The sequence below is a fragment of the Chanos chanos genome, chromosome 1 (genome assembly GCF_902362185.1).
Source record: "Chanos chanos chromosome 1, fChaCha1.1, whole genome shotgun sequence".
NCBI lineage: Eukaryota > Metazoa > Chordata > Actinopteri > Gonorynchiformes > Chanidae > Chanos > Chanos chanos.
In genome coordinates, this window is record NC_044495.1 from 40,751,911 (window position 1) to 40,769,327 (window position 17,417).

At 40.2% G+C, this 17,417-nt stretch overlaps 1 protein-coding gene across 1 annotated transcript in view; it reads left to right on the forward strand.

Annotated features, from left to right (window-relative positions):
• The window catches only part of col11a2 (collagen, type XI, alpha 2), a 45,780-nt gene that overhangs the window by 11,540 nt on the left and 16,823 nt on the right, over window positions 1-17,417 (forward strand). The window contains exons 5-19 of the mRNA XM_030789708.1: window positions 46-168; window positions 1,535-1,651; window positions 8,321-8,449; window positions 9,948-10,169; window positions 11,628-11,681; window positions 11,915-11,956; window positions 12,128-12,190; window positions 12,354-12,428; window positions 12,822-12,908; window positions 13,602-13,658; window positions 13,887-13,940; window positions 14,378-14,431; window positions 16,411-16,464; window positions 16,840-16,893; window positions 17,182-17,235. Coding sequence (XP_030645568.1) covers window positions 46-168; window positions 1,535-1,651; window positions 8,321-8,449; window positions 9,948-10,169; window positions 11,628-11,681; window positions 11,915-11,956; window positions 12,128-12,190; window positions 12,354-12,428; window positions 12,822-12,908; window positions 13,602-13,658; window positions 13,887-13,940; window positions 14,378-14,431; window positions 16,411-16,464; window positions 16,840-16,893; window positions 17,182-17,235 — 1,239 coding nt within the window. The remainder of the gene's footprint in view (window positions 1-45; window positions 169-1,534; window positions 1,652-8,320; window positions 8,450-9,947; window positions 10,170-11,627; window positions 11,682-11,914; window positions 11,957-12,127; window positions 12,191-12,353; window positions 12,429-12,821; window positions 12,909-13,601; window positions 13,659-13,886; window positions 13,941-14,377; window positions 14,432-16,410; window positions 16,465-16,839; window positions 16,894-17,181; window positions 17,236-17,417) is intronic.

Sequence of the window (17,417 nt, forward strand, 5' to 3'; positions counted from 1 at the left end):
CACCTGAGTGTTTCAATTCATTTTCCGTCCTTTCGTGTGCCACAGGGTGACATCCAGCAGCTGCTGATTGCCTCCAACCCTCAGGCAGCGTACGACTTCTGTGAGCACTACAGCCCCGACTGTGACTCTCCACTGCCCAAGACCCAGGCCCAGGACCCCAACACCTACGTGAGTGACTAAACACAACTCTCTCACACACAGCCGCTGTTACCAGTGACGACTTAGGCTTTGTTACGAGTGATGAGTGGGTTAGGCTGGGTTGGTTTCCCGACATGAGAAACGCATGCTTGGTATTCAGTTCTTATAGGAACTCAGCGTTTGAGCTGAGAATAAATGAGTAGTGATGTATAACTAATACAGGTGGACCTCAAGTTGAAAACCAATCTCAAGGCTCTTATTTTGTGATAAGTTATAGAACACTATAGTGCTTGGTGATAAAAGCTTGGAATATACGAAGGAAACCACAATACAAAAACTAATCGGGACGTCACAACACTACACAAGCAGAATCCAGCACAGCAGTGTGAAACATGCAGCCTTCACACTTAGTTTTCTTAAGGAAAACTGCGCCATTTGATATTCATCAGCTTCTTCAGTTTCAGTTCTGTGCTGCAAGCACTTTAAAGTAGTGTTTTTCAATTTCGGTATATGAGGGACCCACCAGACTGTGTGGTTTGACTGGTTTCCAGCACTAACACACCTGACATAGTTGGCTCAGGTGAGCTAATGCTAAGCACAAGCATAAATAAATAAATAAATAAATAGATAAATAAAAGGGTCCCGCAGACCTGGAACTGAATAACACATGTCTTAAGGAAACACTTCCACACTATTCAGATGGGCGGATCCCTCTCATTCATCTACAGCTCTGAAAAATCATCAAAGTGGCTCCTCACGCATCTGTCAGCTTCCTCCCTCTTCCTAATGGCTTATTCAGTCATTTATCTTTTTATATGGATGTGTCTACATGATGTAACTTTAAATCACTGATAAAAACAAAAACCCTACCATGTTGAACATAATTCAAAACTTTTAATATTCTGCTGCTTATAGCAATGTATTTTTAATATAATTGGCACATTAAAAAAAAACATGTTGAAAATACATCTTCAAGTTTGATGTATTCTCCCCTTTGTGATCATATACAGATTCTAAAACTGTTTTCCTCTAGGGAAACACAAAAGCTAACCCTCATTTTGTTCCAGAATGTTCTCTGTGAGTTTTACTTTAATGCTATGGCAGAATCATGTGACTCTGCAAACCCTCAGTGAACAGAAAAACCATGCTTTCATTATTTTTATTTATTTTTTTAATGTGCTGTTGCCCTCATACATATCCATCCCACCTGTCTACTGTCCTCACTCTCTTTATCTTTCTGTCTAACCCTAATCCTCCTTTCTTCTCTTCCTGTGCTATATCTTTCATTCTGTCTGTCTCTCCGTAACCCTGCTCTCAGCTGTTCACGTGCCCTCTCTTTCCTCCCAAGCATTCCACTGGCTTCATACCTCTCTCCCCCATCCCCCATTTCTCTCAGTACTTTGATGAAGAGCGGGATGACTATGAATACCCCTATTATTATGAAGAAACCACCGGAGCCCCAACCCTCTCATCCATCTCTCCCTCCCCCCAAACAGAAGCCCCCACCCAACAGGTAAAGAGGGAGCAAGAGAGTAGAGTGTGAGGGGCAAGAGGAGAGGGGAAGAGAGAGAGAGAGAGAGAGAGAGAGAGAGAGAGAGAGAAAGAGAGAGAGAGAGAGAGAGAGATGGAGAAATAAAAGGGAAGTCCCACCGTTGGACGAGTAGCGTAAAATTGAGTTGAAGAGAGTTCAGATGACTGGACATCCAGTTTTCTCACTGACATAAGTAAAATGAAATGAAATTCCTCACTGTTTTAAAGGTTGTGAGCATATCAGCACTGTTCAGCTATAAACTCTAAAAGGGAAAACTACTCCCTCTCTCTCTCTATCCATCACTCCATCCTTCCCTTCATGACTCCGGCACATGTTATGGCTTAGATCATTCCCATCTGTTCCCCTGTGTCCCCTCGTCTTATCTCACTCGTATCACCTCATTAACACCGTGCTCCTGTCATATCTGTGTTGTGTTTATGTGATCAACACGTCCTCCTCATATATTTGTGTTACATAAATATATATATATACGTATATATATGTGTGTGTGTATATACATGTGTGTGTGTGTGGGGGGGGGGGGAAGGTATGTGTTTGTGTGCGTGTTTATATAGGTGTGTTTATGTATATGCGTGTTTAAATGTCTGTGTACATTCAGTCAAGGGGCACTAGGGACTTGGGATTTGCAGTTTTGTCCCCACACAGACGCTGGCTGCACTGTCTTACTGCGAAGGAGAAAATAGATTAAACAGATTAATTAGACACATTCAAGCAGTGAATCTTGTAATGATCACTGGCTTTTTGAATATTACAACGGAGGATAGTTTCTGAAAAATGAAAGCCCGTAGAAAGATCGTGATTTGTGTAATCCTGGGCATTTTTCTCAGAGAAATGTACAATAAAAATGGTACTTCACAGTCACAGTAAAATGATTTAGGGGCTATTCACACAGGAACCTGCACTTTAATTAATTTAACAACAACATTCTGGGCGATACATTTACAATGCTAAAGAAATCATTAGCCTGTATTTGTTGAATTTTTGCATTTTCTCGTGTTTTTTCGCCAACCATATTGGCCTGTTTATTTAAAACAGATGTAGTACTTGTAAATAATGTATTTGTATTTTATTTGTTTTTAACAAAAAATGGCAGTTTTGTTAATATGAATCATCAAATCAATATCAAATAATAATACATCAAATAACATCTGCAATTTGTTTGCGTGAAATCCACTTGTGCAAGTAGAAATGCAAAAAGCCTCAAAACTGTGAGGCTGCAGCCGAGGCCTTTAGTATCTGCATACGGTATGAACTAAATAACTGAGTGATGCAGATGTGTGTAATTTAGATGTGTTAAAACTGGTTCAAGATGTGCAGTTAATCTAATGCTGAAAACTGTTCAGCTTTTGCGGAGCAAAAAAAAAAAAATCATGTCCTGTCTTAATGGCCCCTAAGCACCTCTCTTGTATTGATTGATTGATTGATTTTTATAATCCTTGTTAGCTATGTTAACACACCTTGCAGTCTAGTGTGCATGTTACAAGTCTTTCTAGACTCTTTTGTTAGGCCTGTGTCTGATCGTTCATGCATGTATCCATCATCTGTTTTTGTTTTTGTTTGTACCATGTTTGTGTCTTCTTGTTGGTGCTCGTGAATTCTCTGCGTCAGCTCACCTTACATATGTGTCAATGTACTCTACGTCATATATGTTGTTTTTCTCTACATACGTGTCAGTTTACACTCTTACAAATGGGTCATCTGACTCATCTGTGCACAGAGTATGTGTTTGGCTAATTGTTCTATTTTACCTGCGTCCAGTGATTTCTGCTTTGTATTATCTTGCTTGCCTTGTATACTCTCATGCCTGGTGTGTTTCTTGATGTTTTGTGCTTGAAAGTCTTCAGTTTTCACATCATCTTTGAGTCATAAGTATCCAGTAGTTTTTTTCCCCCTTTTGTCTGTGTGCGTTTTGTATGCTTTTTTTTCTACCAGAACTTTCTGCCAGACTTATCTTGTCTGGCCCATGCGACTGCTTGTCTGCTAAATGACATTTTATATTAGGTAGTTTAACATTAACCTTTTTTAAAGCCTTTATAGATGAATGTGTCATAACAACCCAATCAGCAGCGATGGAGATCTTGAGTTCATTTTTACATGACATTTAGCACCAGCTCCAGCACCATTTCTAAAGGCTTTATTGAATGGCTAAATAAAACTGTCTAATGTAAAGTATTGCTGTCAGCTCTTAGCACACACTCTTCCTCTGCGCAGTTGGACAGCTCAGTGTGACTGTCACACAAAAGTGAATCAGCAAAACAAGCTTTAATCCAAGCACACATTTCCCAAGTGCCCCCCACAAAATAATAATAATAATTGAAAAACAAAACAACAAAAAAACACTGCCTCGAATCCTTATACTGCATAAAATTGCAGCTTTTTTAAAATGTGGAGAATGGCATTACTGGAGAAAACAGTATGAGTGATTTTACTCTATAATGGGGGTGGAGGTGGGTCCACTAAAAACACGATGTGGATGTCCTGACCTGGAATATCTCTGTCAGCTGTAAAGAATTTTCTGGAATTGCACATCATACCCGATTGAACAAAAACAGAAACCCATGTGAGTCTCCATCGTTGCTGTATCCAGTAATGCCAGAGGAATCTCCATCAATCAGCAAAGCATCAGCTATGTCATTATCATGTCTCAAAGCATCATCCCTTGTCTTTCTCTCTCTTTCTGTCCATCCCCACTGCTTTCAACCCCTCCCATCCCTCTTTCTTTCTCCCTCTCTCTTTTACTCTCTCTTTTACTCTGATCCTTTCTCAACTCATCACTTTGCAAAACACAATACAATAACTTAATACAACACATGAAACAACACAATACAAAATTAGGAAAGCAAAACTCCTGATGGCAAATCCGAAAAGCCCAAACCAACCCTGGTTAAATCTAAGCCTGCGTTAGTCAAGCCTTCCCCTTCAAAACCTGCTCTAGAGAAAGCTAAATCTGTCCTAGTAAAAGTAGTTAAGGCAAAAGCTAACACAGCCAAGTTAACTACATCTGCTAAGGCAGGGTCCCCCTCTACTGACACACCAGCGACAAAACTGAGCCCAGCCAAAGTCAAACCAACCGCTGTACAAATCCTTCTGTCAAAGATCAAACCAACTGCAGCAGCTAAAACAGGACCTGAACCGAAAGCCACACCAGCCCCCAAAAATGGTGGTGAAAAAAAAGCCAATGGCAATGGCAAAGCTGTAGAAGAGAAAAAAGTCAATGGTGAGGCTAAAGTAAATGGTGAAGCTAAAGCTAACGGTGAGGCTAAAGTCAACGGCAATGCTAAAGCTAATGGCAAACCAACTGAAGAGAAAAAAGTGAATGGCAATGGTAATGGAAAGGCAGTCAAGCCTACAGTTAGTAGTCAAGCTGCAGCTAATGGGAATGGCAAAACAGCAGATGAGAAAAAAGGCAATGGAAATGGAAAAACTGTTGAATTGAAAAAAGCCAATGGTGCTACTAAAGCCAATGGCAAATCAGTTGAGGAGAAAGCAGCCAATGGTAAAGCAGCTGAGGAGAAAAAGGTCAATGGTAAACAAGTTGAAGAGAAAAAGGCCAATGGCAAAGCAGTTGAGGAGAAAAAGGCCAATGGAAAAGCAGTTGAGGAGAAAAAGGCCAATGGAAAAGCAGTTGAGGAGAAGTCCAATGGAAAAGCAGTTGAGGAGAAAAAAGCCAATGGCAAAGCAGTTGAGGAGAAACCAGCCAATGGCAAAGTGGTTGAGGAAAAACCAACCAATGGCAAAGTGGTTGAGGAGAAACCAGCCAATGGCAAAGCAGCTGTAGAGAAAAAGGCCAATGGTAAACCAGCTGAAGAGAAAAAGACAAATGGAAAAGCAGTTGAGGAGAAAAAGGCCAATGGCAAAGCTGTTGAGGTGAAAAATGGCAAGGTCAATGGCAAGACAGTTGAAGAGAAAACAACCACTGGCAAGGCAGTTGAGGAGAAAAAGGCAAATGGTAAAGCAGCTGAGAAGACAGCCAATGGTAAAGTAGCTGTAGAGAAAAAGGCTAATAACAAAGTAGTTGAGGAAACAACTGTAGAGAAAAAGGCCAATGGCAATGGTAAGGCAGCAGAGGATAAAAAAGTAAATGGTGATGCCAAAGCAAAGAGCAATGGCAAAGCTCCAGAGGGAAAGAAAGCTAATGGTAAAGAAGATAAACCAGCAGAAACCAAAAAAGCAGATGTGGCAAAGGCAGAAAAACCTATTGTTAGCAAAGTTGTTACAGAAAAAACAGAAGTCACCAAAACCAAACCAGAAAAAACAGTGACCACCACAGTCGAAACAGCAAAAGCTGAGCAGGCAAAGACAAAGGTCAGTAAAGTAAAACTTGTAAAAACAGAGACAACCAAAGTCAAAGAAATAAAGACTGATACAGTTAAAGCAGAGAAAACTGAAATCAAACCATCCACTGCAAAGCCAAAAGTTACTAAAATGGAAGTGGTCAAAGTAGATTTAAAAAAAACTGAGGTCAAGCCAGCTGTCGCAAAACCAAAAGTAACAGAAAAGGTTGAGGTCAAAGCCCCTCCTGCAAAGGCAGAAGCTACAAAAACTGAAACAGTCAAAGTCCAGGTTGAAAAAACTGAGGTCAAAGTGTCAGCACCTAAACCAGAAGCCACTGTTATCCAAAAGCCCCCCGCGCCCAAGAAAGAGACGCCAGCTCCACAGCCTACACCTGCACCTGTTCCTTTACCTTTGCCTGTCCCCATTCCACCGAAGCCGGAGAAAACCAAGGTGGTGCTAGACGTCAATAATGTCAAATCCATGTCCAAAAATTTCCCACCGTTCGACAAGGCTGCGGTCAGTGGCACCGTCCTCTCCGTACCGGAGAAACCAAAGAAGAAACCGACCAATGGTTATCAGCAGGTATAAAATCAAGAGCCCGTGTTGGCTGACCAGAGCAGTATTCCCAATCTCACCGCTCTGGGGAGTTTGTCTCACACCATTCAGGTTTTTACACATGGGGAGAGGTTTTGTGTAAGATTAGGTTACTGTAGAATTTGTAGGCTCATGTAAGTTTAAGTTGGCAGGGTTAATGGTAATGCTTTTTAAAAATTTTTTGTCTGGTCTGTGTTTAATTTGTGATAGAGACTTTACCAGATTGGTTAGATCGTAAGTATTAAGATTGAAACCATAAAGGGTTAAATTTCTTCAGCAACATCCACTGATTAGTGAATTAGTGAACACAGTGAAATATCTGTTATTCATCATGTCAGCATAATATAGAGTATTATTATATTGCTAATACAGGTAGAGCTGCATATTGTAGTAACTCTGTTGGGTTACCAAAAAAGCAGTCTTTCAAAAGATGGGCAGCAGGATTTGGTTGTAGTTCGCTCATTTGTATTTGGTTAACCTTACACCCTCTAAAAGGGGAGAATGTTATGGAAGAGTAAGGGAGGAAACTGTGTAAAACCTCCGAGGTGACAGGCTGTTCCCCAGACGTGATTTTGGCACATACTAATCTGGCTCTTTCTCCAGCGTTCCATATATCATATGATCTACGAGATGAGGAGGACCAATATGATATAAGAGACTGTGATGTTACCGCATGACTATTTTCACAGTCTTCTGTCTGTTTCCCATTCGATCTCCTGTGACTCCAGTCTCCTCTCCAGGTCTACACACGTCCTACTGTCATCCCTCTCACTAGTTGATAGAGAGTAGTGAGTAGCGTTATAAATATACGCATGCAAACAGTAAAGTATCTTGTTGGTAAAACACCCACACATAAAACCCAAGTCTTTGCAGAGTTCTAGATGACACAACCCATACTTCTCATCCTTCCCTCTGTCTGTTTTTTTTCTTCTTCCTGCTTGTCCTTTTGTATCTTCTATCTGAAATGCTCCTGTATGGATCATATTTGAAAAAAATATGAGTAATGCAGTCTCACAGAAAAGAATACAGGTTCTGTCATAGTGCAGGTCTAGAGCCGCTTTGTGCTCAAAATATATGTAAATTTGGAATATCTGCATTTCTAATGCCGATATCTCTGCCATAATCTCATTTCTAATCTTCGAAGATGACCGTGGAAAGTATGTTCAGTAGTCTTAGTATAACTGTATGAAAATGAGAGAAATGTCTCTCATTTTAGTCGGTTTTTCTTTCTGTGAGGCTGTGAATTGTGGTTATGTGCTGTGTCTGTGTTTTTCTTTGTTGAAAATCTGTCCCATTTAACAGGAAAACAATAATGTAGCTTATGTGTTTATTTTTTTAATTATATGTTGCCATGATGATGATCTTAAATCTGGTCATCATCTGATGTTTAGTTGAGTATCAGCTCTCTGTCTATGCAAAGACCCTGTAAATACTTAATCATGGCATTGTGGCATTTAAGGAATCTCTAAAAGAGAGTTTTGTCTGGGACAGTGAATCTTGACAAATCTGAGAAACCATACAAATGATATGGTTTATGTCGTCAAGATTTGGATTCCAGCTTCAAGTTCTCTTTAACCCAATTCATTATAGTGTTGAAACAATGGCGTTTTGCCAGAAGGCTTCTCGCTCTGTCTGGCAAGCGTACAATTGTTTACACTCTCTGCAGTTTATCATAATCTAGCTTCAAACTAACCACTCTCTCCCAATCAAATCTGCTTAATTCCTCCTGAACCCACCCACTGCTTGGTCCCGCCCAATCAGGATATAGATCCTGCCTACTCTGAGGTTGACCACACCCCGAAAGAGACGGATTATTATTACACCTTAGAGGAGGAGGCGGGACAACAGCCAGAGAGTGAGGTGATTGGACATAAGGCGACCATCGGCCAGGTAACCCCTGACACTGGACAACTACGAGGGATGAGCCTGTTAACCTTCCTTTCATTGTGTTTTTTTCCCCCCACCTCAAGGTGTCTTCAATAATTAGTAAAAACTTACAGAGAAATAAGACAAGTCCCTCGTAGTTTAGTGAAAGTAGATTACCATAACACAGTAGTATTATTAACCCTTCCTCCCATTAACACCATTTTGAAGCCACTAGTGCCATGGAGACGTTTTTTTTTCCCTAAAGAAGGGTGTATAGCATTCATTCTGTATGACATATTCACGTGACACCCTTTTTCACCTGGCCCAAGATTGACTGTGATTCTTAAACCAAGACTGGATTTAATGTTTCCCACCATCTTGGCATAAGAACAGAAATCTTGAGAGGACGGGAGTCACATGAGTATGTTGGCCTCTGAATATAGAATGAATATCATGCATTCCTTTTTTATCTAGCAATATTTGAACTTGTATAGCTTAGAAGAAATGTCTGATTGACATTTTTCTTTCTCTTTTTTTTTACCACACAAAATCATATTTATGTCAGTTGCTGAGCATACCTATTATATTTTTAAACTGTAACAAGCAAGCAGAATTATAAAATAAAATACATTCATTTCCATTTCAGTGTGTAGGACATTGGTAGTGTAATTTATAAGATTTATATAGCAGCTGAATTTGTTTCTTGGAGTGCTGTTTATTGTGTTAACTGTATTTGTGCCTTTGGAGTCAAGGTAAGGTTATTTTGTCATAATAGTGTAATCATATGTAACTCGTTACCAGTAAGTCAAAACAGTAGTTTGACATGTAGTGTGACACATGGATAAATCATCAATGGAGGGTGGTAAGTCAAGGAGCAATGAGTGAAACACATTGCCATGTGTTTGTGTGGTTCTCACAATAGCCTCTTGATGAAATCAATACACATAAAAAAAGACAGAAATGTCTCGTATAGGATCCAGATTAAGCACTATAGACACCATACAGGCCAGTGGCCAGTCGTTAAACTCTGATAAAAGGGAGCTGTCGTGTTTTCTTGGAGGATGAAACAGACAGAGCGAACTGAGGGACACTGAAGGAGGACAACAGATGAAGAAAAAAGGATTCTGGATTATAAAAGTATCTTTAGATTAATATAGATTACCCATAATCTGATAATGCTCTCAGTTGTTGCATCAGAAATGAAAAATTCTTCATATGTAGTGAGTAAATTTATAAAAATTTGTCCTTCTCTCAGTGTCAATGTGAATGAAGGTAAGACTCATCACCCTCTGTCTTTCTGCCTTCTCTCTCTCTCTCTCTCTCTCTCTCTCTCTCTCCTTTTCCTCTCGCTCTCTTTTCTGTCATCTATTCATCCTCTACCTCTACAATCTTCCTATCATAAATATTGCTCCTTTCCTCTCTTCCATCCATCCCATCCCACCTGCTCTATGTCTCTTCTGTCCATCTCCTCTTTTGCCATTTCCACCCCTACACCTCCCTCCCTCCAACTGGTATGGTGCAGGTTGAGGAGACAGAGGTGGGAGAGGAGGTAGATATGACCAAGGCTGGTGGCGAGGGAATCTTTCAGACGCCAGATGAGGCTTTTACCGAGGAGTATGTGACGGGCGACTTTGGCATGAAGGAATATGACTATTCCTACAAGGATTACAATGAGCCAACCGTTGGGGAGGAGAGGGAGGCAGAGATGGGCCCTGCCCTGTCAGCAGTGACAGACGAGGGAGGCGTAAGTGCTGCGGTTAACTACCTATCAACAAAATCCTCGTCTCAGCTCCTCAAAACCAGAGCTGAACTGGATTCTGTTCCAGTGTGAAAAGTTAGGTGTCTCAGCGTTTCCCTAGCAGTTGGACCTGAGACACATAACTGAGCTTGCAGTGATGTCCTTGCAGCTGGAACTGGGTAGATCTGCCAGAGCATTGCATTGTGGGCAATGTTTACTGCAGAGTTTAGCAAATGTAGCAATGAGACCAAGTAGACCAAATACTTCTTTAAGTCCATTGCACATTGCAAAGCCTGCTGTGAATATAACATGCATCCATTTCAATTGGTTATTTAGGCTTTAAACGAACATTTGATCTCTTAGTGTCATTTTCAGGGCACTCTTTCCAGTCTTTGTTGCAGGGCATTACTGCAAATACATATACCACCAAGACACTTTAAAGCAGATGGTGTGGTTAATATATACCATGCTTTAGTGCAGTGTTTCCAAATCTGGCTCTTGTATATTTTAGATCTCTCACTGCTCCAACCCACCTGCTTAAGCTAATCTAGGTTTTGATGATTAGCTGAAGATTTGTATAAGGTGTTTTCGAGCAGGGTGAAATCTAATATGTGCAGTGCAGAGGTGCTTACCAGTAGCAGGATTAGGAAACACTGCTTTAGTGTCTGTGTATTTTACAGTATGTGTATTCTGGATGGTAGTTTATGGTAAGTTTGTTGTTTCTCATGAACTGGATGAAAATTCACTTGATTTCAAAAGATGACTCTCATTGCCCTGCAAATCCGACATAGTTAGTGTAAGAGCTTGCGGGTTGTTCATGGTAAGTTTAATGACACATTTTTAGACCAACTGGAAGGATGAACCACTAAAATTACAGCTACACAACTGCAACTTATTACTGTTAAATCATTGCATTATTTCGACTGTAGTGGTAAGACTCAGGACATGGTTGTTTTAGTCCTGGTTGGCGTCATTTGTGGCACTGGTTTTCTGAGCAGCCCCATTTCGTCCCACACCAACACCTCACCAGAGGGAAGGTAACAAATAGAGGTTATAATTTAGCTTGATTTCATGAGGGGATTCTAACAGGTGTGACATACTGTCTGTGTTTCTTACGTTGACGTACAGACTTCAGGTGTCTCCTGCAGTATTTAATTTTAAGTGAGCTTGTGATGACATTGAGGTCTCAGATCAACCTGAAGTTTTGTCTCAGTAGGTGGAATCTTCCAACTCTTCCAGAATATTCCACCCCCTCTGTTGATCTATGCATAGATCGTTACGTGTCATTCAATGACATGTCAATCATCAGCTAAGTTTACACTAGGGTTCTTTGTTTTAACTCTGTTGTTACTGAGTATGGTTGGCACTCAGGGGATTTTGATCGTAGTGTATATGTTTTGTGATGGTCTTTGTTAATATATACTGAATGTGTTGTGTTGTGGGTTACATATCTGTTTTCCTCAGGCCTCAGTGAGTGCCCAGAAGGGAGAAAAGGGAGAACCTGCTGTCCTTGAGCCTGTGAGTATCGACCAAAGAATACCCCCACCAGACTCGATGTGCAATAATACCTCCAGGGAAACAGGGGGAGTTGCATAACTAGAAACTAGAAAAAGTTTTGAACAAACTTGAAGTTGGCATGAAGAAGTATTGTAAGATGTCTAATATTTATGAGGCGTTATTAAATCTGGGATATTTACGGCCAACTCCTGTATTTTTTTTCTGTGTCCCTTTCTACTTTCTCTCTCACACAGGGTATGCTGATTGAAGGACCACCAGGACCAGAAGGACCAGCAGTAAGTAGCGCTCTGCTTGTCTTCCTTTGAGTCCATTATAGTTCATGTAGGTCAGTTTAGTCCGTTTGCTGTCTAGAAACAGTATGTAAGACACACAAAGTGTGTGATGTATTTAACATGTCAGCAACAACCCTCTCAACAACCTCTCTTTTCTTTCTCTCTTTCTCACAGGGTCTCCCTGGCCCTGCCGGCCCCTCTGGACCTCCAGGTTCTGTGGGTGATCCAGGTGAAAGGGTAAGTGTGTGTGTATGTGTGTGTGTATATGTGTGTGTGTATGTGCATACGTTGTACGGTCCAATTAAGCCTGTGGTTTCAGTAATCTTTAGAGAACGTACCTCTGTATCTGAAATTGATCTGTCTGTTTGAGATGACTTATGCAGGCTCTCTGTCACTACAGGGTCCTCCTGGCAGGGCAGGTCTGCCTGGAGCTGACGGAGTCCCTGGTCCTCCTGGAACATCTGTCATGCTTCCTGTGAGTGTCTGTCTCTGTCTTTTTCTCCTCCCTCACTTTTGCTTTCCATTTCTCTTGCGTTATTGTCATTGTGTTTTTAGTCATGTGACTTATCACTAGAAAACACCTAGAAAACTCTCTCCTCCTTTTCTCCTCCTTGTTTTTACTGAAATGGATTTAACACATTTTAATGAAGACATCCCACCACCAGGTGTCAGTAGAAGATTATAGACAAAAAGAATAAAGAAAATTTCAATTAATAACATCAATATATCAATTTAAGCTCACTTTGAAATACATTTTTTGATGATTTCTTTAGTATGATCAGTCGTGCAAAAGCACAATTATTAAGACAAATTCATCAGATGTGTCTTTTACTGCTGAGTAATTGCTGATTGCTTTATTTTCATGCAGTTCCGCTTTGGACAGAGTGGGGGCGACAAAGGTCCCATTGTCTCTGCCCAGGAGGCTCAAGCTCAGGCCATTCTGTCCCAGGCTCGGGTAAGGAATAGGATAGTTGTGAATACAAGAGTCCCCAGTCCACAGAATCTACATGATGCTTCCTAGCACATTCTCAGGCTGATGTCATGACTTTACAGTTAAAGATTTGTCAACGACCACCTGGAAAATTTGAAACACAGTGCATTATAGACATTGCTGGGTCAGTGTAGGTTCTTTGATAAGATATAAATGTATACTGTAAAAGACATTGAGCTGCTAAGCACTACAGCAAACCCATGAGCCCATGGTACAGTCCATGATCCAAACACAGTGGACTTCTTCAAGTGCAAAAACAAAACAAAAGATTTTATTATACCTTTCATGATACCATACAACAACATATGGGTCTATATGATATATATATATATATATATATATATATATATATATATATATATATATGTCTTCCTATTTAAAGCACAGTTTATATGCATAATTGTTCACATCTGAAGCTAGAGAACAAATCTTCCATCAACGCAGCATAAAGGAGGGACTGGAGCACCTCTTAATTCTTTCATAGGAACATAGAAACTTTACATACCATAGGTGCTGAGGAAAGCTTACTGCTTTCAACCTATTTCAAAATTCTGTGTTGTCAGTTTTCAGAATTCTGTGTTGTTAGTTGATAAGGGTGTGTCTGAATCCAATGAACATTAAATGAAGTGTATGAATATTGCCTCTGTTCCTGTTTAGATGGCTCTGAAAGGTCCACCCGGACCAATGGGTTACACTGGCCGTCCTGGACCTTTGGTGAGAGCTGGATTCCCTTCATTCACTAAACTTCTATTTGGTAGCATTGTTTCCATGAACGAATGAATCAGTCAATGTGCTTCCACCACCTTGAAAGTATTGCGCTGTTCTGTTAAAGAGCAAAAGCCGTAATAACCATTTTAGGGTAAACTACTGAATATACCTACCAGAAAAGCAGTCAGAGTGTGGAGGAAAAACACTTTTCTTTTCCTGTGCTTCATTAAACAGGGTACTCCTGGAAGTCCCGGTCTGAAAGGAGAGAGCGGAGATCCTGGTCCTCAGGTATCCATATTCGGTTGCCAGTTTTCTAAAAAATTCAGCTCTTCACACCTTTTCCTTTGTTAGAATAAAGATATGACAGATCAATAAGATGAATACAGATGCACGGAGCTGCTTTGACAGTGGTGTTGCTGTTTTCTTTGCACCCACACATCCACAGTTAGTGATGCTCATGAGAGAGCGAGGGCAAAGCAAAAACACTGGGTTAACATTCTGAATTCTGAGCAAAACATTTATGCAGATTCGTCTCTCCTTATCAGCTAGGTTTTTAACATTTCTGATACGGTACTAAAGTATTAAAATGAAGAATTGAAATCGTATACATCATTATCGTCATATCACCATCATTATCATAATCAACATTGAAGTAAGTTTTTTTTTTAAAATAATCACTCTTTGTTTCAGTCAGTCACTGAGAAACTCATTCCCTTTTTCTCCAGGGTCCCAGAGGTCCTCAGGGCTTGTCTGGTCCCCCAGGCAGAGCAGGACGAAGGGTAAGTCACCAGCCGTGTTTGTTCACCTGAACAAACTCACAGTGCTGTGTACAGTCTCACACATTATGGTTACAGAAAGCTTGTTTGAGATGTCCTCATCAGATCATGCATGACACACTTTTTTTGTCAGAAGCTGTAACGATTGGTGTTGAGTAGATAATAGAAAGACACAGGTAATGTGGAGACTGTTCTGAGAGGGTAGAAAAACACAGGTAATGTGGAGACTGTTCTGATAGGGTAGAAAAACACAGGTAATGTAAAGACTGTTCTGATAGGGTAGAAAAACACAGGTAATGTGGAGACTGTTCTGAGAGGGAAGAAAAACACAGGTAATGTGAAGACTGTTCTGATAGGGAAAAAAACAGGTAATGTGAAGACTGTTTTGAGTGGGTAAAAAAACACAGGTAATGTGAAGACTGTTCTGATAGGGTAGAAAAACACAGGTAATGTGGAGACTGTTCTGAGAGGGTATAAAAACACAGGTAATGTGAAGACTGTTCTGAGAGGGTAGAAAAACACAGGTAATGTGGAGACTGTTCTGATAAGGTAAAAAAACACAGGTAATGTGGAGACTGTTCTGAGAGGGAAGAAAAACACAGGTAATGTGAAGACTGTTCTGAGAGGGTAAAAAACACAGGTAATGTGGAGACTGTTCTGAGAGGGAAGAAAAACACAGGTAATGTGAAGACTGTTCTGATAGGGTAGAAAAGCACAGGTAATGTGAAGACTGTTTTGAGTGGGTAAAAAAACACAGGTAATGTGAAGACTGTTCTGAGAGGGTAGAAAAACACAGGTAATGTGGAGACTGTTCTGAGAGGGTAGAAAAACACAGGTAATGTGAAGACTGTTCTGATAGGGTATAAAAACACAGGTAATGTAAAGACTGTTCTGAGAGGGTAAAAAACACAGGTAATGTGGAGACTGTTCTGAGAGGGAAGAAAAACACAGGTAATGTGAAGACTGTTCTGATAGGGTAGAAAAGCACAGGTAATGTGAAGACTGTTTTGAGAGGGTAAAAAAACACAGGTAATGTGAAGACTGTTCTGAGAGGGTATAAAAACACAGGTAATGTGGAGACTGTTCTGAGAGGGTAGAAAAACACAGGTAATGTGGAGACTGTTCTGAGAGGGTAGAAAAACACAGGTAATGTGAAGACTGTTCTGATAGGGTAGAAAAACACAGGTAATGTAAAGACTGTTCTGATAGGGTAGAAAAACACAGGTAATGTAAAGACTGTTCTGATAGGGTAGAAAAACACAGGTAATGTGAAGACTGTTCTGAGAGGGTAGAAAAACACAGGTAATGTAAAGACTGTTCTGATAGGGTAGAAAAACACAGGTAATGTAAAGACTGTTCTGATAGGGTAGAAAAACACAGGTAATGTGGAGACTGTTCTGAGAGGGAAGAAAAACACAGGTAATGTGAAGACTGTTCTGATAGGGTAGAAAAACAGGTAATGTGAAGACTGTTTTGAGAGGGTAGAAAAACACGGGTAATGTGAAGACTGTTCTGAGAGGGTAGAAAAACACAGGTAATGTGGAGACTGTTCTGATAGGGTAGAAAAACAGGTAATGTGAAGACTGTTTTGAGAGGGTAAAACAACACAGGTAATGTGAAGACTGTTCTGAGAGGGTAGAAAAACACAGGTAATGTGAAGACTGTTCTGATAAGGTAAAAACACAGGTAATGTGAAGACTGTTCTGAGAGGGTAGAAAAACACAGGTAATGTGGAGACTGTTCTGGTAGGGTAGAAAAACACAGGTAATGTGGAGACTGTTCTGATAGGGTAGAAAAACACAGGTAATGTAAAGACTGTTCTGATAGGGTAGAAAAACACAGGTAATGTGAAGACTGTTCTGATAGGGTAGAAAAACACAGGTAATGTGGAGACTGTTCTGAGAGGGTAGAAAAACACAGGTAATGTGAAGACTGTTTTGAGAGGGTAAAAAACAGAGGTAATGTGGAGACTGTTCTGATAGGGACGTGCTGGAGCGGATGGAGCTCGGGGAATGCCTGGAGAGCCTGGATCAAAGGTATGAAACACGTCTCTCTAGACACTCCACACCCAAAACCTGGTTTAAACTCGCTTCTCATTAATAATAACTTCAATAATCCATAGGCCAATCAGCAATGATTTGATATGTTATGTATTTCTACAGGTTAATGTTTATGACCAGCTAAAGTTATCTGTGGAAATTGTGTAGATTTAATATTCTGTGTCATTTCTATTTTGAATTCACTAGCACAATGTTTTTTGAGCAGCAATTTTGTCCTTTGTGAGGGTTTTTTTTGCACTGATAATTCATTTTAGAAAATGTCATTAATACATTCATTAGTTAATCATTCTATAAATTCATTGTTTAGTTATTAATTTCATTGAATGCCACATGTCTGTTTGCCTGTCTTAGGGTGACCGTGGTTTTGATGGACTTCCTGGTTTGCCTGGAGACAAAGGTCATCGGGTAGGTGTCAAAAATCTCCACTTAAATATCAGTGAATTGAACAATGAACATTATTGAACATTGTATGGAGCTCATGGCCATGACGATAGTCAAAGCCTCATCCAGAATATTCAGTAAATGCCTCCAGAATGACATTCTGTAACATTGTCGGATGTAATCTGTTAGATTGAGCTAAGCAGATAGATAAATCTATTGAGAATATTTCTTATGAGCTGATTAGAAAGAGACATCATTGAGAGACAGATATTTATCAGATGAATTATGTTTCTTATCCTCTTTTGACTATAGGGTCACCCTGGTGGATTGGGACCCCCAGGCCCTCCTGGAGAGGACGGAGAGAGAGTAAGCACCTCTTTCATGACTCACTTTCAACTTTCCACAACTTATTGTCAATTACTCCATATGTCAGTACTAAAAATACCATTCAGTTAAGTTCTGCTGTTGTGTTTTCAGTAGCGCTTGGGGAGAGTAGAATATTGTAGCTACATTTTAATTTAACCTTCTGTGTTACTTTTCCCTTTCTC